General features: G+C 45.9%; 1 protein-coding gene across 1 annotated transcript in view; it reads left to right on the plus strand.

Moving 5' to 3' along the window:
- GORASP2 (golgi reassembly stacking protein 2) overlaps positions 1-5596 on the plus strand; it is a 36688-nt gene extending 31092 nt beyond the window's left edge. Inside the window, exons 8-10 of the mRNA XM_032355915.1 lie at positions 1540-1626; positions 2760-2870; positions 4460-5596. Of these exons, the coding sequence (XP_032211806.1) occupies positions 1540-1626; positions 2760-2870; positions 4460-4800 (539 nt within the window). The 3' untranslated portion in view covers positions 4801-5596. The remainder of the gene's footprint in view (positions 1-1539; positions 1627-2759; positions 2871-4459) is intronic.
- Positions 5597-23788: the final 18192 nt, after the last annotated feature.

A 23788-nucleotide genomic window follows, 5' to 3' on the forward strand; every position in this document is an offset into this window, starting at 1 on the left:
TTTTTTTTTTTTGTTACTTATCTGTCTTTATTTGTAATTAAATTGCTGCAAAGTAGCCCAGTCAGTAACTGTAGAGACGTTAAAAAGTATCTTAAAAATATATATGTATATATGGATTTGGAAATTTGGGGATTATAAAATTTTAGAAAATGAATATGTCCTTTGGAAAGGACATTAATCAGTATGACCATTTTTATACACTCTCTTATGCTTCCTGTCCCGTCCCCTGCTTGCTATTTCTGCAGAGAACTCACACCATTTTACAGGCTGTGTATTTTACTTGCTCAATATCAGACTCCGTTTTCCTTCCCCTCATTAGAATTTATCCTGCAGGTCGTGATTTGTCATTTTGTTATGCTGTACAGTGCATCAGGGCCTACAGCAGTGTCCAGCTTATAGTAGGTGCCCCCCAAAACCTTGAATGGATGAACATATCAGCTACTGATATGTTCAGTAACTTTTTACCTCCATTTTCCTCCAACTTTTTACCTCCATTTCTACAGAAAATTAAATACATAATAAATAACTATCTGAAAAGGGTTCCTTCATGCTTTTTAGGCACAGTTCATTCCTGCTTACCATATTTAAGCAGATTTTTATAAGACACTCTGGAATCCATGTACATTGTTACTATTGTTTGGACAGCAAAACCTCTCACATGAGTAGGTGGTAAACATTAATAGATAACCTTTATTATGTAGTATCCTAAGACTTACTTGCATTTGAAGAACATAACTTCCTCAAGCTAGCATTAGTAAAAAGACTTCAGAGGAGGGTCACAGAACCCATACATTTCCTATCAAAAGGAAATGGAAATTCGGGAAGCCAGGTCATTCTCTCCATCTCTGGAGGCCCTCATACTCTTGTCTCTTTGAGGCCATCCTCATGACTCCCTTTTCACAAACTGGCATCCATTCTCTCACAGGGCACATGCCCCTGCTGCCCCTAGCAGCCCTGGGTTTATGTGACATTTGGTTCAGGAGCCCAGCAGAGATTGACTGGAATCTTGGAATCCCATTTCTGAATTTTTTTTTTTTTAAGATTTTTAAGATTTTATTTATTTGACACACACAGAAATCACAAGTAGGCAGAGAGGGAGGCAGAGAGAGAAAGGGAAGCAGGCTCTCCGCTGACCAATGTGGGACTCGATCCCAGGACCCTGAGATCATGACCTAAGCTGAAGGCAGAGGCTTGACCCCCTGAGCCACCCAGGCACCCCCATTTCTGAATTTCTTAAACAATTTTCTAATCTAGCCCTGCTTAGGTCAGATGTAAAACTCTTGTCCAGACGACTTAGCTGGGGTGGGTTTGCAGAGCCTCCTACACCAATTAGGCCAGACTTTGCTAATAGTCTTCACTAAAGGCCATAGGCAGAGTATGTAGATCAGCTAAGACAGGGAAGCAGCCAGAAACCAGGACTGAATGAAGGCCTTACCATGGTGGGGAAGGAAGGGCGCTGAAGACTCCTAATAAAGTCTGTCCATTCTTTGTCAACTGAATTCGTTAGAAATTTTTTTAAAGATTGTGTTTTCGTTTCAGGTGTCCCAACAGTACCATTATTGCCACCACAAGTAAACCAGTCCCTTACTTCTGTACCACCAATGAACCCAGCTACTACATTACCAGGTAAGCAGCCGGAGACGAGAGGTGCGTGTATTAATAATAGCGTGACTAATACTGTGCGTCTTTAAAAAAAAAAGGAACAAAAAATCTTACACCTTTGTGGTGACTTTTCAAAAGTCTTTAAATCAATAAAATAATTAATTTTTAAAAAAGAAGTCTTTAAATCTCTTTTTACCTTTGCTGCAACTCTGTGATAAATGAGAGCAGATGTCACTGAGCTGTCCATTACCAGCTGTTGGCGGCTGAGACTCAGGCTCCTTATCCTCCGCCTGCTACCCCACCAGTACAGTGTGAGGCAGGAAGAAGCAGCATTTAAAAGTCTGTCCTTCCGGGCTTCCTTAGGGCTTTCAGATAGTCATCTCTGTGAATAAATGTTGTGTCCTGAGAGAGAGCATTCCCTATCATGTTCTTCAGAAGCTCTTAACATAAGCTAGATTTTTTGTTTATTTCTCTTACGGTTCCTAGTGACGACCAAGTGTCTTTATTCATCAGGTGGCAGTCAAATACTCTTTGATGGCTCAAATATATTTGCATTGTGAGAACCTTTAATTGTATGACTAAAGAGGTCATTACATACACATAGGAAGCCATGAACTAAATGTGTAGACACACACACACACACACACACACACACACACACACACACTGGTGAAGAAGTGTGGTAAAATGTTGACATGTGGGAAACTTGAGGGAAAGGTATATAGGGGGTTTCTGTGTAAACTTCTGCAACTGTAAGTCTGAAGTTATTTCAGGAAAAAAATTGCAAAGTGGGAGGCACTGTAAACCTCCACCGTCAAAGAGAAGCTAAGTTGCCTTTACTCCTGCCCTTGCTGAGCCACATCAGCCCTTTCTCCACCGCACTCAGGCCATCTTCATTCTGGCTCTCAGGTCTGGAAGTATGTGGATGGGTTTTAACCCTTACTTAGCCACCTAATCACGGAGCTACAGAAAGACAGTTTGCTGAAGTGAGCTGTTTGGCTCTGGTTACTGTTAATGTTAGGACACAGAGCTGCCAGCCAGCAGGTGGACTTCTACTGTTCTCGCTTTGAAGTGGGTAGTACTTGTTTCAGAACACAAGGATGAAACGTTTTCCCCAGAGGGAGTGGTTTACCTTTTGTTCTCCTCCTTCTCTCTAGGTCTGATGCCTTTACCCACGGGACTGCCTAACCTGCCTGCCCTCCCCAACCTCAACCTCCCCACACCGCACGTCATGCCAGGCGTCAGCTTACCGGAACTCGTGAACCCGGGTATGTTGCCCATCCTGCCTTCCTAGGACTCTGGCCAATAAAAAGCTTTTACCCAGGAAAGCAGATCCTCTATTGCACTTTTTTCCAGAAAGGGTAGATCAGTTTAACAAATTTCAGCTGCTTCAAATTAATCTTTTTTACTTAAAAAAGAAGAGGAAGAAGAATGTTTTTGTGATTGTCCTCTATGTGGCTGCCTCTCCTCCATTTTCCTCTCCTTGTACCCAACAGCCTGAGTACCTTAAGGGCCATCTGCAGAAAGAGAACAGTGTTGTTGTGCTGCTGCTGTTACTGACAGATGGAAGGGGTTCAGTCCCCCTGGAGGTGAATGAACTCCCTGCTGTTCTCCTGTCGTGGGCGGCTGCCCCCAGTGGTGCTTTGGAGCACTCCGTCCCAGGACCTTGGGCTGTGAAACCCTCACCCTGGCTCAGCTGGCTGCATTTGTTATTTGATAGATATTCTCTCTTATTAACAGATGTTTTTATAACAAAAACTGTTGAGATTTTAGCTACAAATAGTTAAGCTAGCCAATATCAAGCGCTTCGGCTCTGATTTTATGCACTGATGGGAATGAAGCAGCAGAGTGTCCCACAGATCTGCTCTTGGAGTTAATGATTACCCACATTACCTTTAACTTGGAGGTGGCTGCGGGTCAGGGATATTCATTTCTAATTTAGGTAGGCACATGAGTGATGTCAGTGAGCGTACACTGTCGTGTTTCTGTCTGGGTCACAGTGGCCCAGAGGTACCGCCCCCTCTCTGGGTGTACTCATTACCTGCCCTTATTAACCCGTTTGCTTTTCAGGACGGTGGTTTAAAAAGCAAATGAAGACTGTAAAGTCTGACGTTTACCTATCTTAGCGCTCCCTTTGTTTGTTCTTTTATGCCCCGTATTCTTGGCTGCTTCCACCCTTTTCCCAAATGAACAGACTCCAAGAGCATCGAGGGTTTCGCCAGCCCAGAGATTGCTCTGAACATGTTGTACGTTCTATCTTTCCTTGTTTCTTAAAGAAGTAATACTCTTTCTTCATTCTGCACTTTGAAATCATCACAGTAAACCCACCAAGTGTAATGGTTACCAGTCACAGGGCTTGAAGAGAGACTGGGTATTTCCGGTGAGGCTAATGGGGAGTAGGGGCTACACGACAAGCCCCTCCAGACCGAGACCCTTCCTCGGTCTCCCCTCAGGGCTTGCTCCCTGTCCTCCTCCTGTTGTCTGTCGAGAGGGCAGCTCTGACCCAACAGTTGGCCGGGGGACTGGGAGTCCCCGCATCCAACGCTAGTGTAGCAGCATTGCCTGCTGGGCAGGCTTCTGTCTGTCCTAACTGGGAGAATCATTTCTTCTCGGAACTGGCCGAGTCACATGGGGGTTTTAGAGTGTAGAAGCCCGGAACTTTGCCTCCTGGCCAGCTGGTCTGGCTGTGAATATTTAGGTCTGGAGTGGCCTCCAGCTGAGGACAAGCAGGGATTGTGATGCATGTTGCCCTTCCTCAGCTTCGGTTCTCTGGTGAAATGCAAATACACTCGTGTGATGATGACTGCTGCCTTTTTAGTGCTGGTAGGATGTGTGATCTCTGCCATTTCTGTCCTAGGTTTGCCACCTCTTCCTTCCTTGCCTCCCCGAAACTTACCTGGCATTGCACCTCTCCCCATGCCATCCGAGTTCCTCCCGTCATTCCCTTTGGTTCCAGAGGTGTCTTCTGCAGCAAGCTCAGGGGAGCTGCTCTCCTCCCTCCCACCCACCGGCAGCCCACCCTCCGACCCTGTCACGACCACTGCAAGGGCAGATGCTGCCTCCGCACCCGCTGTGGATGTGACGCCCCCCGCCCCCAAGGCCCCCAGCACTGTTGAGGACAGAGGCTGCGAACCCACCCCAGCCAGCGAGAAGCCTGTCTCTGCGGTTACGGATGCGAGTGCCTCCGAGTCACCCTAGCTTTGAAGCGGCCTTCGGAGTCAGCGTGGTGGGCTTATTTAACCACGGGAGCGTGTCTGGAAATTGTCATTAATTTCATCCTAGTTTGTACCGTACCTGTAGGCATCCTGTAAATAATTCTAAGGGGAAAACTGAGGAAGAGGACGTGGGCTTGTATCCTGCCAGGCCGGGGTGGTACTCACAGGCTGGGGAGGGATATGTCAGAGAGTGCTTGTATTTTAAAACAACCAAAAAGAATTGTGAGAGTGGCTTGCTGCCAGGTTTCCACTGCCATTCTTGGGGGTATACATCTTTGGGAAAGGTGGTGACAGGGCATCCACTAGGCTCCCTGTCCCCCTGCTGCTCCTTCTGTAAGAAAATGGAATATTTTATGCCTAGTACTCACACGCAACATTTCTCGTATTTTGTAAATCGTTTTTGAGAATGCAGACCACCTCACTAAATCGTGAAAGGAGAAGCTATTTTACTTTTGGTCTCTGTGAGTCACATCTCTCTAAAGGTTTACATGAAAATTCCAACTAAAGATGTTTGTTAAAGTTAAACAGTGTGCACTATGAATCGAACATCTTTTTATTCAGCCTGTACACAGATCTTTGTTTAGAGCTCTCAGAATTACTCAGACAACATTTTGTAACTGCTGCTGTTGCTTTATACGTCCACCATAAAATGGCATTTAAAAAGAAATAAAGGAGATGTTGCACAGTTTTAAACCAGAAGGTGGCACTTTGTGGCTACTTATTATAGCTCTACTGGAACAGCATAGATACAGCAATAAATTACAGTAATTTTATTTTTCTTCTTGTGGTGCATTTAACTGAGAACGAATTACCGTGTATGCACTTGTTCCTTTCTGGTATGTCACAGATCTTTAATGTAATTTTTCATGTCTTATGTTTGCTTTTTCCTAAGTTTTCTAAGAGATGGTAAGTTAAGTGGAATTGATTTATTGAATGAAATTAAATGCATATTATATCTGTTTTTTAACTAAGATGAAAGAGGTTCATTGGTTACTAACCTGATAGTAGCATGAATGTTGCTAAGGGAGCAGCACATGTGCTTGACCTTCATCTCAGCCAGAAACTAGACCTAGCAGCACCGACCAGTGCCCCTAATAGAGGCCTCCATACCAGCCGTTGTTTAGGTCATATCCGTTGCTGGAGCCACATTTATACAGAAAGCTAAATGGGAAAAGAAGACTTCAGCTCTGAGTATAGCTTCTTCTGTTTGCATTGTAAATCTTTCTAGAATATTCCTCTAAATTAACAATCCGGTTTTTGGAGAAGAGCTTCTAACAGGTAGGAAAAATATTCACAAGCATGTTTAAATGTTACATTTTTTTACTTTCTAGGATAGGAGGCCGTTGAGCAAGTTGTTATTGCATTCTAAAAGATAACTCATATTTTTTAAAAAATGTTGAAGAGATACCTTAGTGGAAGGCAAGTAAATACATTTTAAGGATTGAAAGTGATTAAAAAAACCAACAAACCAGCAGTTCTTCCAATAATCACTTAACTCATGTGAGGTCACAGTTCTCATTTGAGAATCATGACAGTCCTGGGCCATCTTCCCAGGAAAATGTCCATGAGCATATCTAAAACACTAAGCTCCGGGGCAGGAGGGATTCTTAGCACTTGTTTGGAAGATGGGCACAGGTGTGGCCTGTGTGGGCTCACTGGGTCTTCCTGAGGCCAGAACACTTATTTTAGATATCCTTTGCTTCCTTTAACAAAACCAGTTTCAGTGTTAAATAGGAGCAGATCCTGCACTGGAACCAGAAACGGATGTAAAGGATAGTGTCCCTGGCAGGACGTCACTTACTGTGGCCGTGTGAGGGAACTTGGGGGGTATCAGGCCTCAGGGGCCCCCCAGAATAAGTGTTATAACCATGGCAAGGCACTCTCTGGCCAGCCTTTGCGGGGAGGATCACGTGCAGTCAGAATGACCTTTGAACCCCCTCTATCACCCTGTGTCCCTAAGTGCACACAAGAGGACCATGAGGCAGTGATAGGGGAGGACATTAGTTTGGAATAAACTCCATTATCACAAATATTTTCAAAATCATGGTGACTTAAAGTTCATTTCTCCTGTGTTCAGACGGCCCATTGGAGGTAGTCTGGCCAAGCAAGGCAGGACCTGTCTGTGGCAGTGTCCGAGACCAGCTCCTATCTGGAGTTCCATTTCCGTGGTCATTCCACGGACCCAGGTGGCAGCTGTAGTCCCAACCAGGCCATCAGGTGCCAGCAAGAAGAAGAGAAAGGTACATTCCCCTTTCTTTGGGGGACAGTTCAGAGCAGTTTCATGTCACACTCAGTATTGTGGCATACATTCTTATGGCCAGTGTGGAGCTATATGGCCACTTCTAGCTAAAGCGAGGCAGAGAAGGGAACTCTATCTGGCCTCGTGCTCCGCCCTTACTGAGGAGGAGGAAGAGGAACTCGTGAGGCCCAGGGAGCAGGACTGAGCCAGAAGAGGCAGTGTGGTATGGGTGCTGGGGAGTTGGACAGGAAGGTTTCTGAGAGACAATATTGGACATGAATTAGGCGAAGGGGGAGAGGGGCAGAGACCTTCTAGGTTAGGAAGTGTTTGAGGAGTAGAGTACACAGGGCCCTGAGGGCCAGGCTGGGGAGTGGTGGCTTTGTCTCTGAAAATGGGAGTCATTGAAGGAACTCCATGGGGGACAGGCTCAGATCAGCATGTGAGAAAGTCTGTCTAGCAGCGGGGAGGCAGGAAGGGGCTGCACAGTCCCTCCGGGGGCCACCAACCCAGAAATGAGTGAAAAGAAGGAAGAGCTTCAGGGCAGATGGAAGAAACAGACTTGCAGCTGTCATCCAGAGGTCACTTTTTTTTTTTTTTTTTTTAAGGATCTTCTTAAAGATTGTTTTATTTTAGAGAGAAAGAGCCAGGAGGAATGGGGAAATAGAGGGAGAGAGGGAAGATCTTAAGGCAGCTCTGCTCAGCACAGAGCCCAGTGTGGGGCTCCATCTCTTGACCCTGTGATCATGACCTGAGCTGAAACCAAGAGTCTAACACTTGACTGACTGAGCCACCCAGGCGCCCCATCCAGAGGTCCCTTTGACACCTAAGGCAGAGTGTGATATGACTTGTCCCTTCCCCTTTGGTTTTTGTTCCTGTTTTATCCTTAGCCCATTATTAAGCACACTTACCAAGGACAGCGAAGTTTAGCTCATTTCCTGACAAATGAAAAAGGAAAGGAAATAAAAAAGACCTTCGTTATTTGTGAGACACTAGCTAATGTTCAGGGATGGGCTCTGCTTTGGCCCAAAGGTGAGGGCTTTCCCTTTAATTTTCCCACCACCCCAGCTACAACTGGAATCACCTCAATTAGAATATGATTCCTGGGACCTTGAGTCTTAAGAAGCTTCCCAGGGGATGGGAACCACAGAACACTGACATTTCTCTTCCACCCCGGACCTGTCCCCTCCCTGGCTCTCGTTACCGTACCAACACACACCTCCACCTAGGTGGTCATTGAATCAGGCTGTTCCAGAACTCAGGGAGGTAAGAAGACAACACAAAGGTCCTTGTCTACTAAGGCATTTTACCACTTAGTAAATTACACATGTCAAGAAACTATTGCTTGTATTTATTTTATTGCTGATATTTTTTCCATGAGGTTTAGGAAGAACATCTTCCCATATTGCTGACCAACGCGTTCCTTTATAGGCTTCTTGCCAATGAGCCAGTTAGATTAAACAGAAGAATGGGGGAGTAACACCAAGGCCAGTTATTTAAGCAGCAGAACCACAGGCCAGTGGAAGAGTAGGTGGGCCCGCTCTCAGGCTGGTGGCATCCTGGGCACTGGAAACCATCCACTGGTGGAGGTGGGCCCCAGGGGTGTTCTCAGAGTTGAGGTTGCACAGTGTTTTCTGGCAATAGATAAAAACAGGCCCCTCTTCCACAAAGGCCACTGGGACTCAAGATAATAACAATCCGTGCTCACGGCTGGAGGGTAAAGAAGCAAAGAGGGTTCTTGGCTGGTAGTTGGTAGAGCATGCAACTCTTGATCCTGGGTCTTGAGATCGAATTCCACACTGGGTGTAGAGATTACTTTAAAAAATAAATGAACTCTTGGTTTTCTTGAAAAAACAACTGGAACGCCTGGGTGGCTCAGTTTGTGGGGCATCTGCCTTCAGCTCAGGTCGTGATCCTGGGGTCCTGGGTTCGAGCCCCACATCAAACACCCTGCTCAGTGGGGAGCCTGCTTCTCCCTCTCCCTCTGCCTGCTGCTCCGCCTGCTTGTGCTTTCTCTCAGTCAAATAAATAAAATCTTCTTAAAAATTAAAATTTAAATGTAAAACAGGAAGCAAGTTGCTGAGCCAGCCAGGACAATCTGTCAGGTGAACAAGAGGTAGCAAACTGGCTACTCTCCCAGACATGGTTCCTTCCATCCAGCCTATATATTAAAATGTGAATTAATTGCCAACATTAAAAATAAGAACACCTCACATAAATCCAGATTTCTGGTTTCTCAAAAAGTCCGAAGATTTGGCAACACTGAGTAAAAGTCCCACAAGGAAACAAGGGTCCCCATGAGCCTAAGCCCTTCATTTGGCCATGGTCCTCACCTGGCCCACTGGTTTCTGCCACCTCCCTGGCCCACTGGCATCTGAATTTTGCAGTGTCTCAAGTATTATCTTGACAGGGATGGGTAAAAAACTGGAGGCTTCGAAATGTTACATGGTCCAGAGCCCAGGGGATCCAGGATCAGAAAACAAGATGCTTCTGGGACACCTGGGTGGCTGAGTTGGCTGAGCCTCTGACTCGATTTTGGCTCAGGTCATGATCTCAGGTTTGTGAGATCAAGTCCCATGTCAGGCTAACGCTGGCGTGGAATCTGCTTGAGATTCCCTTCCTCTGCCCCTTCCTCCTTCTCTCTTTCCCTTACTCTCAAGAAAATAAAACAGGATTCTTTATGGACTTCATTATTTTGGATCCATGAGTCCCAGTGGAATGGGCACTAAGGTTTACGGAATTTGAAGCAGTCCTGTAAACTATAATAAAGTTGAGGGAGTGATGGCCCTGGACAGTGATGGGGACAGTGACAGAGACTTGAGTTTCACCAGCCTCTTCCTGAAGCCAGTTTTGGAACCCCAAACTCATTATTTGCCTTAACCAACTCTTGGATCTCATGATCAGTATTTTTTTTTTAAGATTTTATTTATTTATTTGAGACAGAACAAGAGTGAGCAAGCAGGCACAAGAGGGAGAGCACAAGCAGTGGGGAGGGGAAAAGGGAGAAGCAGGCTCTCCGCTGAGCTGGGAGCCCAATGTGGGACTTGACTTGACCCCAGAACCCTGGGATCATGTCCCAAGCAGAAGGCAGACACTCAACCAACTGAGCCACCCAGCCACCCCCTCAGTTCTCTCTTCTAATGCGTTCTAAGAGGTCCTGAGTTCCTGAATGGCTTTCTTGCCCTCTACTCTCTATGGCCTCAAATCCTGATGCAAGAAAAGTGGGTCACATCTGGCCAGCTCTGACCAGGCTGGCCTGGCTTGAGACTGGAACTAGTAAGTCCACCTGAGGTTGTGGGGAAAGCATTTTTGAGAAGCATTTGAACTAGAGTGTCTGGTGGTAGTGTTATGGGAACTGTTCATTTCTTCTCTTACACATGAGTATTGCCAGAATCTTTAAAAACATGTTTGAATTACTTTTTAATCAACAAAACAAAAGGATCATTTCCATGTAGGGGAGAAATGGAAGACTTATGGAACCTCAGCTGCCTAGCCTGGAGGGTAATGGGCTGGTGATCTCCAACAGCATTTCAAAGGACTGTATGGCTGGTCATATACACGGGGAGCTCTCTATCAAGAAATCTCTAACACTGGTCCTAGGTTGGAATTATCAGTGTCATTGGCCTTAACAGACTTGCACTGTGACTGATCTACAGTGTTGTGTTTGTAAATCAGTTTACTGGCCAGAAATGTTCCAATATTCTAAATGTTCAGACAGCTGTGTTGAGCAGAGAGACCCAAAGATTCGACAAGAGTCCACATTATTTTGGCATTTAGATCTCTGAAAATAATGTTAGCTGTCAGATACATGAAGCGTACACCCTTCTAACATTGTTTCATTTGATAACACCCTTCTAACGTTTCATTTGAATCTGCAGCTGAGCGACCTGTGTGCCTGTGGGTGGTGGGGAACATGTGAGAGCCTGTTCCAGAGCCTGCTTTGTTAGGGAGCTGAAACAGGCTTCTGTGCGAGAGTCCAGGGGCTCAGAGTTCATTTAGTAAACAAGGCATTTACCCACCTTGATTTCTGCCAAGTTTTTGCTTTTGTTTTTCGGGGTTGACCTGAAATGAGGGCATGAAAACTCAATAGGCAATGAAATTCATTTTCCCTAATTCAGATCTCTACTAGGCAATAGTATATATAACCCGAGGGAAACAACCCCCTCCCCGCCACCCCCCCCCCCCCGGCGTCTTCGCCCCCTGATGTTGCTGTGTTCCAGGAAAGGATAAATGAGGGTTGATTCTACTTGGAACATGTAAAGTGGTAGAAGAGAGGGAAAAGAAAAGGGGGCCTTGGGCAAGCACGGATTCTGGACTTTATCACATGGATCTGTGTTGCCGAGTGTGACAAATGAAGGAAAATTTTATTTTCTAATTTTAATACCTATATATCTAACGTATTGAAAAAATAGAGTTGCTTTAGATAAGGCTAAAGTAGCGTCCTTTACAAATAAACTTTGGTGAGCAAAAGGAATCAATATAAAGGGAAGTATTAAGTTGGCAGCAGGTACCAGGTGCCATGTTGGGCGAGTTTTCTTACTAATTTTCCCGTGCATTCCGGCAAGTGGCACTGATATCTCCACTTAACAGTTCAGAAACCTCCTCCAGTTCCCACAGCCGGAAAGCGATGGGGTAGGTCTGCCCGGTCCCAAGCCTGTTTTGTCTCCACACGGCAGGAGAGCTTGGTGCCCAACATTGACTTTGGCTCTGGGACTCCGGTTCTCTCTGCCACCCACAGGGAGAAGGCCCACCCGCAGTGCGCGCCGCGGCCACCAGGTGGCGCCGCGAGCCTGGGAGAGCCGCGCAGCGTCGGAGGCCGCGGGGTCTCCGGGCCGGCCTCGCAGGGCCCCTGGGCGGGGCTGGGGCCTGGCGGGAGCGGCCCGAAGGGCGCGCGCGCTTGTTTGTTAGAAACGGGTGCTGGGCGCTTAGACGTTTTTGTTGGGTGGAGATGCCGAAAAGCCTGGGTGCATCCTCCAAAGGGAGCCTTCCACACAATTTCCAAGTAAAACTCTCCACCTCAGGATGGTCAAGATAAGAATGAAAAGCCCTTCGGAGGTCTGTGAAGCCCTCAGACACTGCAAGTCCGTCCGGAGGCGGCCCGGTGCGGCCGGAGGCGCGGGGGTCTTGCTTCCCACCCTCCCCTCCTGCGCTCTCCCACACCCGGTCTCCGTAGCTCCCCGAGCCGAGGCTGGGGGGGCCCGGCCGTGGCTGGCCCAGCTGCGCCTCGAGGCCTCGGCCCGGGCCGGGGTTGTCCACGCCGGCCTCGCCGGCCCCGCAGCTGCGCGAGGCCGCTGTTCCCGCCGCACGCGCAGGCCCGAGCGCGCCTGAGCGGGGGCGGCTGGGTTTGGGGCCGGGTGTCCCGGGAGCCGAGGGCCCTCCGCACAGCGCTCGCAAGTCAGCCGCGCGGTGTCGCGTGGGACCGGCATGAGGGGCCGAGAGCGCGGCCGCCGGAGCCTTCCGTCGGGGGAGGCCAGGGCAGGCTTCGGCGGTGGCCGGCCCTCCCCGGGGCGGCGCTGCGGGCCGAGGGCGGGCGGGGCCAGATCCTGAAAGACCTTGGGTGCCGTCCCAAGGGGCTTAGACGGGACCGTCATGGAGAGCTGATGAAGGGTCTTTGTTTTAGTTTGGTTTGGGCAGGGAAGGGAAGAGCTTGCCCTTTATAAAGATCAGTGGTTTGAAAATCCCTTTGAGCAAGCAGATAGCCTTCTGCAAATCAAATACCAAACGGAACATAGACTTAAAAACCAGATCAAGGTGTAGCTGCGGGCCAGCGCTGAGCAGGAGGAAGAGGCGTGGCACCCAGGGAAGGCGGCCAGGCCACCCCAGAACGGGGGATGCGCCAGCGAAACTGGAGGGTCTCCTCTTGTCCCCAAAGAAACTTAAGCCCAGAAGAGCGTTGTGATGCCCCTCCCAACCCACCTGGTCTCCTGCCTCCCAGTCCACCCCATTTTGTACCTCTGGTACCTTGCTTTTAGGGGTGGCTGGGGAGCACCTTCAGCTGCTCCTGGTCTTGTAGAGGTCTGGGAAAAGCCAGAAGCCGGTGGGCTGAGCCCTCTTCCTCTTCTCCAGCCAAGGCCATCCTTTCTGCCTGGGCTGAGAAAAGCAACTCACCTTCTAGAGCTTCTTAACTCTGGTTGCTCTGAAAACAAAGAAACAAGAAACGATGCCTCTAGATTAGGTGAAGCAGCTTGGGGGACCTTGGAGGTCTTTTCCCTCAATTCCTTATCTTCTAGATGAAGATGGTGGAATCCAGAGAGATTGTCTCTCCCTCAGCCCCCAGCATGGTGTCCAGGCGGAAACAGGAACCACTCATTTGTTCTTTCAGCTGATCACAACCTGGGCCCCTGGGGGATGGGGGCGGCCCCCAGCCTGGTGGAGACCCACACAGGACACAGCAGCTGGGCGGCGGGGCTGGGGGTCTCCGTGTGGGGTCCTGCGCACTCTCATAGGGGATGCTCTTAAGGCAAACCAGAGCTAACAAGACCCTCCTTCTTCATCGGAATTGAAAATGCCACTGATTTTCCTTTTTTTCAACAGTAAGAAAGGGCAGTCATCAGGACACTTCGTTGTGAGAAGAACCCAGCTGAAACCAGCCTGGTCAAATGGAGGTCATTCAAAGGCAGGCTCTTGGTGGGGGGGGTATCTCTGCAGTTGGAGGGGAGCCGTGTGCCTGGCATGCAGCTCGCTCTGGGCAGCGGTGCCTTTGTCCCCGCAAACTGGCAGCAAAGTGAATGAAGAGACGATGCAGGTGAGAACAGGCTACAGTGTGACCCTTGAGGGGAGGCCCCTGGGCTTACACCCAACTGTCTTCTTACCTCAGTAGCAGGGACCATGTCTGGTTTAATTGGCTCTGCAGCATCTAGAACATTCCTGACTCAGCAAGCACTTCATGTCTACTGAATGAGCAACCATGAGGATCTGCCGTCATCTAGCCTGGAGTTCAGCAGGGGGACGGAGGTGAGAGTGAGTCTGTGTGGAAAATGCACAGCTCCCTGCGTCCATCCCTGGACCAGGGCCTCTCAACAGCAAGGAGGGAGGAGCGTGCCTTCCTAGGGGGAGTACCCAGAGGGCTGAGCACATTGTCCCTCCCAGGGGGAGAGCTAACTGAGAGGGCACCGCTGTGTCCAGTAGGAGGCGAGCTGTGCGCATGAGCCCGCGTGACCAAAGGCGTGGACTCCTCACACCTGCTGCTCAGCTTCTAACGGAAGCTCTAGGCTCACTGTGTCCTGTCTAATGCGGGGAGGGGGGATTAAAAATGGGATTTTGTTTGTTTTAGGATTAGGGTTTAGCTGTCCTACTCAAGAGTAAACAGTAAATTATGGGGAGGAACTGAAGAGTCTTTATTTGGTGGGATTTTCACTTTCATTCTCAGAGCTTTATTCTTTCGCTTACAACAAGTTGGGAGTAATAATAAAAGTTCTCAACACAGAGGGGAAAAAAATAAAATACTTGTAATCTCTGAGCATATCAGAAACTACCAACTCTTTGCTTTATCTTAGGAAACACAACAGTGTCTGGAGAGAACTGCATTGGATAAAGTATTTTATCCAATGCAGTTCTCTCCAGACACTGTAGATTATTGATATGACCATAGTATTAAAAGAATACTATGGTCATATCAATAATCTAGGGATTTAAGGAGGTTATACATGTAATAAAACTGACACCGATTATTCGAGAACCTTGTTAGAGAATTACCAAGGAAAGACTTTTAGTGTAAGTGATTTCCTATTTTACAAGGCTAGCATTTTGTCCAGAATTGTCTCTTTTGAAGAGTCAAGGAGAATGGACAGGATTAAAATGTCTCTATCAACTTCTTCAGACGAGAATGCCTGGGATCCCTGGAGCGTTGCCAGCTGCCAGGGCAAGTGTTCTCTGTCAGCAGCCAAGCGTGGACTTTGGTACTTTCTGCAAGTTTGACTATTATTTGACTATTATTATTATTATTATTATTTGACCTATTATTTCATCTCCAAAGTGAAAAGTTTTTATAGTGATAGGATCTGAGTTATGTTATGCTCGAGTCACATACAACTTTGGCTTTTTCTGTGGACCTCTGTTTATTTTTAATTTTTAAGTCGTGCCTAGTACATTACGGTCTTACCACAATGTAATTCACATTTATTTGTGTGTTTCTCTGAATTGATGCCTGTCTCCACTGTTGGGCTCTGTGCTCCACAAGGACACTTTTTCCTATTTCTTTCTGTCTCCTCAGAGCCTGGAAGAGTCTTGCGTAGAGTATATGCTCCATAATTCTTGCTGCATGAATGAAAGAACCTAAGAGAGGTTTTTAGGCGAGGCTAAATCAGTATTTGTTCTACAGCACCCCTGAGTGCATTAATTTTTAAATGCTCAGAAAGCATTGTTTAAAAAAAAAAAAAAGGCATTGTAATGGATGGAATTGTCATCTAACAACCTATGCTTTTAAATGATACCTTTTCTCATCTTGAAAACCTTTCTTTGATTCACTTAAATGTGTTCATAGCTAAAACCACTTAGATATGTTGACCTCTTGTCTAATTTTCTCAGCTTTTTCCCTTGAAGAAAATAACACATATTAGACATTTTTGCCTTTATTTGCAGATGAAGAAACTGGGGTGAAGTAATTTTTTTATTGAGCTATAATATACAATGACATTCGTTTCAGGTGTAATGATTTCATGTTTGTATATATTACAAAATGATCACCAAAATGGCTACTTAAAATCTGTCACCATCCATAATTAGTTTTTCCTCGTGATGAGAACTTTTAAGATCTACTCTCCTAGCAACTTTCAATATTTCAACTTTGTTTATAATACAGAATTAACGACCATCACCATCCTGTACGTCACACCCTCGTGATTTATTTGACAACTGGAAGTTTGTACCTTTGGTCCCTTTCATCCATTTCACTTACTCTCGCTTCTGGCCATCACCACTCTGTTCTCAGTATCCATAGACAAACTTGGGTTTGGGGGTTTTCTCATTTCTGCCTTTTTGTTTTTGGGGTTTTGTGGTGTTTTGTTTAGATTTCACATGTAAGTGGGATCATACGGTTTTATCTTTTTTATGTCTGAACCCTTCACTTACCATAATGTCCTCAAGGTTCATCCATGTTGTTGCAACTGGCAGGATTTCCTTTTTTATGGCTGAATATTATTCCCTGGTGTGTGGATCTTTTCTTTATCCGTTCATTCATTGGTAGACACTTGGGTTGCGTCCATGTCTTGGCTGTTGTAAATAATGCTGCAGTGAACATGGGGGTGTAGGTATTGGGGGTGCAAATATCTTTGCAAATTAATGTTTTCATTTTCTTTGGATCCGTACCAGAACTGAAACTCCTGGATCATATAGTAGTTGTATTTTTCCTTTTTTTTTGAGAAACCTCTATACTATTTTCCATAGTGGCTGCACCAATGTACTTTCCCACCAACAATGCATGAGGTCCCTTTGTTCTACATCCTCACCAACACTTGCTGTTTCTGTCTTTCTGTTTCTTGTAGCCATTCTGAGAGGTCTGAGGTGGTATCTCATTGTGGTTTCAATTTGCATTTCCGTGATGCTGAGTGATGTTGAGCACCTTTTCATGCATCTGTTGGCCATCTGAATGTCTCCCTTGGAAAAATGTGTATTCATATATTTTAAAATGTCACTCAGTGCTCACTTTAAAATTAGATCATTTGGGTTTTTTTTTTTTTTTTTTTTTTTTTTGCTGTGGATATGTGTTCTTGATATGCTTTGGATATTAACCCCTCATTAGATATATGATTTGCAAATACTTCCTCCCAGTTGATAGGACGCCTTTGAATTTTGCTGAGTGCTTCTTTTGCTGTGCAGAAGGTTTTTCATATGATGTAGTCCCACTTTCTGTATTTGCCTTTTTTTTTTTCTTTTTTAAAGATTCTATGTATCTGTTTGATAGAGTGCAAGTAGGGGGAGCAACAGAGGGAGACAGGGAAGGAGGCTCTTGGCTAAGCAGGGAGCCTGAATACAGGGCTTGATCCCAGGCCCCTGGGATCATGACCTGAGCCAAAGGCAGACACTTAACCGACTGAGCCATCCAGGCACCCCATCTATATTTGCCTTTATTGCCTTTGCTTTTGGTGTCAGATCCACAAAATCCTCTTCTAGACCTGTTTCAAGGGGGATTACCAGCTCTGTTTCCTACTAGGAGTTTTCTGGTATTAGGTTTTATGTTCAAGACTTTTGTCCTTTTGAGTTTTGTTTTTTTTTTTTTAAGATTTTATTTATTTATTTGTCAGAGACAGAGGGAGAGAGAGTGAGTGAGCACAGGCAGACAAAGAGGCAGGCAGAGGCAGAGGGAGAAGCAGGCTCCCTGCCGAGCAAGGAGCCCGATGTGGGACTCGATCCCAGGACCCTGGGATCATGACCTGAGCCGAAGGCAGCTGCTTAACCAACTGAGCCACCCAGGCATCCCTTGAGTTTATTTTTGTGTATGTTGTAACAGTGGTCCAATTTCAGTCTTTGGCATGTGGCTGTCCAGTTTTCCCAGCACCACTTACTGAAGAGACTGTCCTTTCACCATTGTATATATGACTCTTTGTCCTTAACAAACTGGCCATCTATGTGTGAGTCTATTTCTGGGCTCTCTGCTCTGTTCTGTTGACCTATGAGTCTGTATTTATGCCAATCCCATAGTGTGTTGACTCTTATAGTTTGTAATGGAGTTTGAAATCAGAAAGTGTAATGCCACCAGCTTTGCTTTTTTACTCAAGATTCGTTTGGCATTTCAGGATCTTCTGCAGTTCCATACACATTTTAGGATCCTGTGATTTATTTTTGTGAAAAATGCCTTTGGAGTTTTGATAGGGATCACACTGAATCCGAACATTACTTTGGGTGGTGTGAGCAATTTAATGATATTTATTCTTACAATCTGTGAGCACAGAATATGTTTCTATTATTTGTGTCTTCATCAGTTTCTTTTATCAAAGTCTTCTAGTTCTCAGTGGGTAAGTCTTTCACTTCCTTGACTTAATTTGTTTCTAGATATTTTATTCTTTTGGATGTAATTATAAATGGGATTTTTCCCTTCTTTTGCATCTTGCAACTTTACTGAATTTGTTGATTAGTTCTGACAATTTTTCAATGAAGTCTTTAGGGTTTTTACATATAATATGTCATCTGCAAATAATGACAGTTTTACTTCTTATCTTTCTGATATAGGTGCTTCTATTTTTCTTGCCTAATTGCTCTAGATTAAACTTCTCTCTGTACTTTCTTGTGTTTTCTCTCTCTTTGTTGAGGTTCTCACTGTGTTCATCTATTCTTCTCCCAAGTTCATTGAGCTTCTTTATATTCTTATTTTGAACTCTTTGTCAGATAAATTACTTATCTCCATTTCATTAAAAATTTTTTTCCTGAGGTTTTTCTTGTTCTGTAGTTCTCAGTTTCTTCACCTTTCTTAACACACTGCAACAGTTTCTTTCCCTTCTTCTTCTTTCTCTCTTATTTTTTTTTTTTTTGAGATTTTACTATTTATTTGAGAGAGATGGAGTGAGAACGCACAGGTGGGGAAGGAGCAGAGTGGAGATGTAGAAAGAATCTCAAGCGAACTCGGTACCGAGTGCAGAGCCTGACACAGGGCTCTATCTCAGGCCCCTGAGATGACATGAGCCAAAATCAAGAGTCAGATGCTTAACCAACTGAGCCACCCAGATGCCCCATGGCTGGGTCGGTTGCTATGCATTGGATAATACAGCCACCTCTCCCAGTTTTGAAGGAGTGGCTTTGGGTGGGAGATGAGCGTCATTCAACTCTGCCCTCGCTCTTCGTTATCTCTCAGACCTTTCTGATTTTCCGAACAGCCTATTTTATTTTTAATGGCTCGGAGCAGGTGAGGGTGTGCGGGAACCCACCATGTCCCAAAGGGGAGGATCTCATTTAGCACCCAGATTCAAGCTGATTGGAAGCCAGGCCCTGAGGCAGCAGGCATTAAATTATGCAAATATATACAGTCCTATAAGACCACAGGCAGAGGTCTCACTGCTTGGTGATCTAGAGGAGCCCATTGGGACCAGTCACCCAAATTTGGGCACCAGACAAGTTGTATCCTTCCTTTCTGGGAGGTGTCTGGAAAGGATGATGTCAGCCCTTCCATGTGTGTTTAATGAGAAGCCTGCCACTCAGACTACAGCTAGGATCATAGACTAATCTGCTTCTTTCCCAGAAAGACTGGGCTCCTGGATCTGTTGCCCCTCGTTGTGCCTTGTCAAGGTTACCCACTCAACCCTTTCTCTGTGGGACTGACGAGTTAAGCCCCACTGGCCACCAGGGCCAGGAGATTTTGAGGGGTCCCCTAGCAGTTGCTGCACCAGTTAGGGTGCTGGAGCAGGGTATAAGCTCCTTTTAGGGAGACATCAGTAAGCCAGAGCAGGGCAGCTGGAGAGCACAAGGATTACACATACACATACACTACATTCCCTAAGAACACCTCCACAGGCCTCCCCACGTGTGCCAGACCTCAAGCCTGCGCTCCGATTGAATCTCTTGGAAGAGCAAACTGGGCTTTTTCACAGAAGGACTCGAAGTGTGTTTCAGTTTACTATCTGTGTGGTGCCCTGAGGCCGGAAGCTTGCCAAGAACTGTCTCTCCAAATATTAGAGTCCTGTGGGGCCTAGGAAACAGCCCTCCTGGCCACTCAAGCCAGGGGATCAAGTGTTCCCCCCTGGGTAGCAGCCAGGAAACCTGGGTCACCTGATATGTATGAACTCCTCTCCAGGAGATGGTGGCACTCTAGAGTGTGGCAGAGGGCAAGCATCCTGGCACTCCCCGACCGCAGTCTCTAGAAGGGACCACAGCCCCTACATGTATGCTGAGCTAGGAGCCTGTCCCACAGCCTGCAGCGGTGTCCATGAGCTACTGGCCTGTTTCGCAGAAAGACTGGGATCCCTGGACTGTTGCCTCTTGCTGTGTGCCCTCAGGGTGGCAGCCATTTAAGACTTTCCACTGGTTACGGTCCTGAGGGGCCCTGGCCAACTGGGGCCAGGGAGTCTGGTTACATTTTCTGGCCATCTGCACATGGGTACGGTATGGAACAGTCCTTATTCCTTTGACAGAAAGCTGTGTTGATCCTGTTGTCCGTGCATGCATCTGGAGTTCCCGTCTCTCTCATGGCAAGTTTTCTGATTTCGCTGAGTGCCCAAGGAGCATGCTTCTTAAAATTCACCCTATGGGGCACCTGAGCAGTGCAGTTGGTTAAGCATCTGCCTTCGGCTCAGGTCATGATCCCAGGGGCCTGGGATCGAGACCCTCATTGGGCTCTCTGCTTAGCGCAGACTGCTTCTGCCTCTCTCTCTGCTGCTCCCCTTTTTGTGTGATCTCTCTCTGTCAAATAAATAAATAAAATCTTAAAAAAAAGAAAAAAGAAATTCACCCCATGGATGCACTTGTCACTGTTGATGGTGTGTTTTCTGGTTACTACCTCGTTGATGGCAGGATGGCTCTTCTTCTCACCACTCCCCTTTGCAGGAGCCATGCTGCCAGGTCCTGGCTGGAAAGGAAGAACAATTTTTTTTTTGGTTTTTCTGTTTTTAAACATTTATTTATTTATTAATTCATTCAAATAAGTAATCTCAACACCCAGCATGGGGCTTGAACTCACGACCCCAAGATCAAGGGTCCCATGCTCTAACAACTGAGCCAGCCAGCTGCCCCAGAACAATGTTGCTTTAAACTGGAATTTGATACTCGCAGAATAAAGAAATAGGGATTTCCCAACAGCATTTTACAGACCATCATTCAGAACTAGAGCACTACCAGTACTTTTATCAAGTAGGTCTTGGATCCCTAGTGGTGAAGCGTTTCAAATACCCCCATATAAGACAATTGCTTTTCTCTTAAGGTAATTAAGTATCTCACTAAATAACTTTATAAATCTGAAAAGGTTATATCAAAACCTGTGGAAGTCAAATGTAATTTTTCTTAGATATTCCACTGTAAATTAAAGACTTCGCCATGCTATTACTTTTGTCACTTGAAAGGTTAGTGAATACCATGTTGGGAATTTTAAAGCCTCTTGAACACAAAATTGTAATAGAAGGATAATTTTTTTCCCTCCAGCTTTATTTTTATTTGAGAGAGAGAGAGCTAACTAGAGAGAGCATGAGCTTGGTAGGGAAGTGGGGAGAGGGAAAAGCAGATTCCCTGGTGAACAAGGAACCCCTTGCAGGGCTTGATCCTCATGACCTGAGCCAAATGCGGATGCTTAACTGACTGAGCCACACAAGCACCCTCTCCAGCTTTATTGAGGTATAACGGACAAATAAATTTGTATATATTTCAAGCTTATAGTGTGGTGATTTGATGTCCATATACTCTGTGATGTGATTACTACTGTCATGTTAATTAACATTCATCACCTCCACACTCGGCACACAGTCGGCTTGAGAGTCTCTCCCTCTCCATCTCTGCCTCTCCCCCTGCTCATGTTCTTTCTTTAAAAGAAATAAAGTATTTTTTTAAACAATCAAAAAAATAGGGGGACCTGGGTGGCTCAGAGGGTTAATCCTCTGCCTTAGGCTCAGGTTGTGATCTCAGGGTCCTGGGATCGAGCCCCACATCAGGCTCTCTGCTCAGGAGGGAGCCTGCTTCCCTCTCTCTCTGCCTGCCTCTCTGCCTACTTGTCATCTTTGTATGTCAAATAAATAAATAAAATCTTAAAAAATTTTTTTAATCAAAAAACTAAAAATTATTTCTTTTTGTTCCTCAGCTTGGGTGCTTTCCATTACCCTGTTTTCCAGATCACTGATGGTTCTTCCATGTCCACACATCTGCTGATTCCTTAGAATGTGTTCCTTTAAGTTTCTGTATTCTTTTTTCTTTTAATTTAAATATTTTTAAAAAGATTTTATTTATTTATTTGACAGAGAAAGATCACAAGTAGGCAGAGAAGGAAGCAGTTGGGGGGGGGGCGGTTAGGGAGAAGGCTCCCTGCTGAGCAGAGAGCCCGATACAGGGCTCAATCCCAGGACACTGGGATCCTGACCTGAGTCGAAGGCAGTGGCTTAACCCACTGAGCCACCCAGGTGCCCCTCAGTTTCTGTATTCTTTAACTCTGATTGGTTCTTTTTATATTTTTTCTTTGTTGAAGTTCTTGCTAAGTTCTTCCATTCTTCAGTCCACTGAGCATGTTTATGATCATTTCTTTAAATTCACTATCAGATATAATGCCTATCTTAATTTCATTCCATTCTTTTTCTGAAGTTTTATCTTTTTTCATTTGGTGCTCATTCCTCTATCTCCTGGTTTTGCTTCACTTTCTGTGTTTGTTTCCTTGAAACATGTAGAACAGCTACTTCTAAAGGAATGGTCTTTAGACCATTAGAATGGTCTTGTGTGTGTGGTTGTCCCCTATGTAGCCTGTGTGCCTGGTGACATGTTAGGCTGGCGTGCTGGAACTATGGCTGGCATGTGTCAGGGTCCTGGGGCTCTCTGCAACTGGGGCTTCCCTGCTGGGATGGCTGGAGCTCACATGGCTGTGGGCCAGTGAAGTCCTGGGCTCTCTGCACAGAGGGTGCCTGGTAGGACAGCCATACCTCAGGTGGGCATGGGTCAGGATGGTTCCAGGATACAGTGTGCAAAGCGTATCCCGGGAGGGTCTCTGGAGCCAAAGCAGCTGTGGTCAGGAGTTCCCAGAGGGCTCTGGATAGGGAGTGCCTAGCAAGCCCTCTGGTACAAAAGTGGTGAAAGCTGAGAGTATTTCAGAGTGCTTTGTGCTTGTGTCACCTCTGCACAGTGGGTAAGAGTGTAGTGCGGGGTGTCCCACTGTGTGCTGGGCTGGGCTGCCTTGGTGTGATGGCTAGTAATGGTGAGGGCTAGGGGCCTAGAGCTCACTGAAACCTTAGGATGGCTAGAGCACTGAAAACCTGCTCTTGTCCACGCTGTCAAGGTGATAATGTAAACAGTGGTTCTCACCAGCACCTATGACCCGCAGCGTGTTCCAGCAGCTCCCCTGCCATTTGCAGGGTTCTAGGGTTAGTTCCAATATACCGTATTTGCTCTTTTAAGCCATGGATTTTTTTTTTTTTTCTGTGCCCCCGGGACATCTGGGGCCAGTGTGGGTTAGGGGCCCAGGGCTTTGAGACAGCAGGCCAGCTGTATGTGGACCTTGTTCCCCTCTGTGCTAGCAAGTGGTGAGGGATTGTAAACTGTGGCACTTGCCAGTCTCTCTGGCCTGGAGAAAGTTCTTCTTCCTTCTTCCTTACCAATCTGGATGTCTTTTATTTTTCTTGTCTGATTGTTTTGACTAGGACTTCCAATACTATGTTGAATGAATGTGATGAGAGTCGGTATCCTTATCTTCTTCCTGGTCTTTGCACTTTTCGCTACTGTGTTTGATGTTAGCTATGGGTTTTTATATAAATGGCCTTTATTATATTAAGATATGTTCTATCTATACCCACTTTGTTGAGAGGTTTTATCATGAATGGCCGTCGAATTTTGTCAAATGCTTTTCCAGCATCTATTGAATTAATCAAATGATTTTTATCCTTCACTTTGTTAATGTGGTGTATCACATGGATTGATTGGTGGACGTTGAACCATCCTTACAGCCCTGGAATAAATCCTACTTGATCCTGGTGAATAATCCTTTTAAATTTATTGTTGAGTCTAACTTACTAGTATTTTGTTGAGAATTTTGCAACTGTTTGCAACTGTTTGTCAGGAATACTGATAATTTTTTGTAGTTTGTCTTCTGATATCATGGTAATGCTGAGCTCATAGAATCTATCTG

Source organism: Mustela erminea, chromosome 8, assembly GCF_009829155.1.
Source record: "Mustela erminea isolate mMusErm1 chromosome 8, mMusErm1.Pri, whole genome shotgun sequence".
In the NCBI taxonomy this organism is placed as follows: domain Eukaryota; kingdom Metazoa; phylum Chordata; class Mammalia; order Carnivora; family Mustelidae; genus Mustela; species Mustela erminea.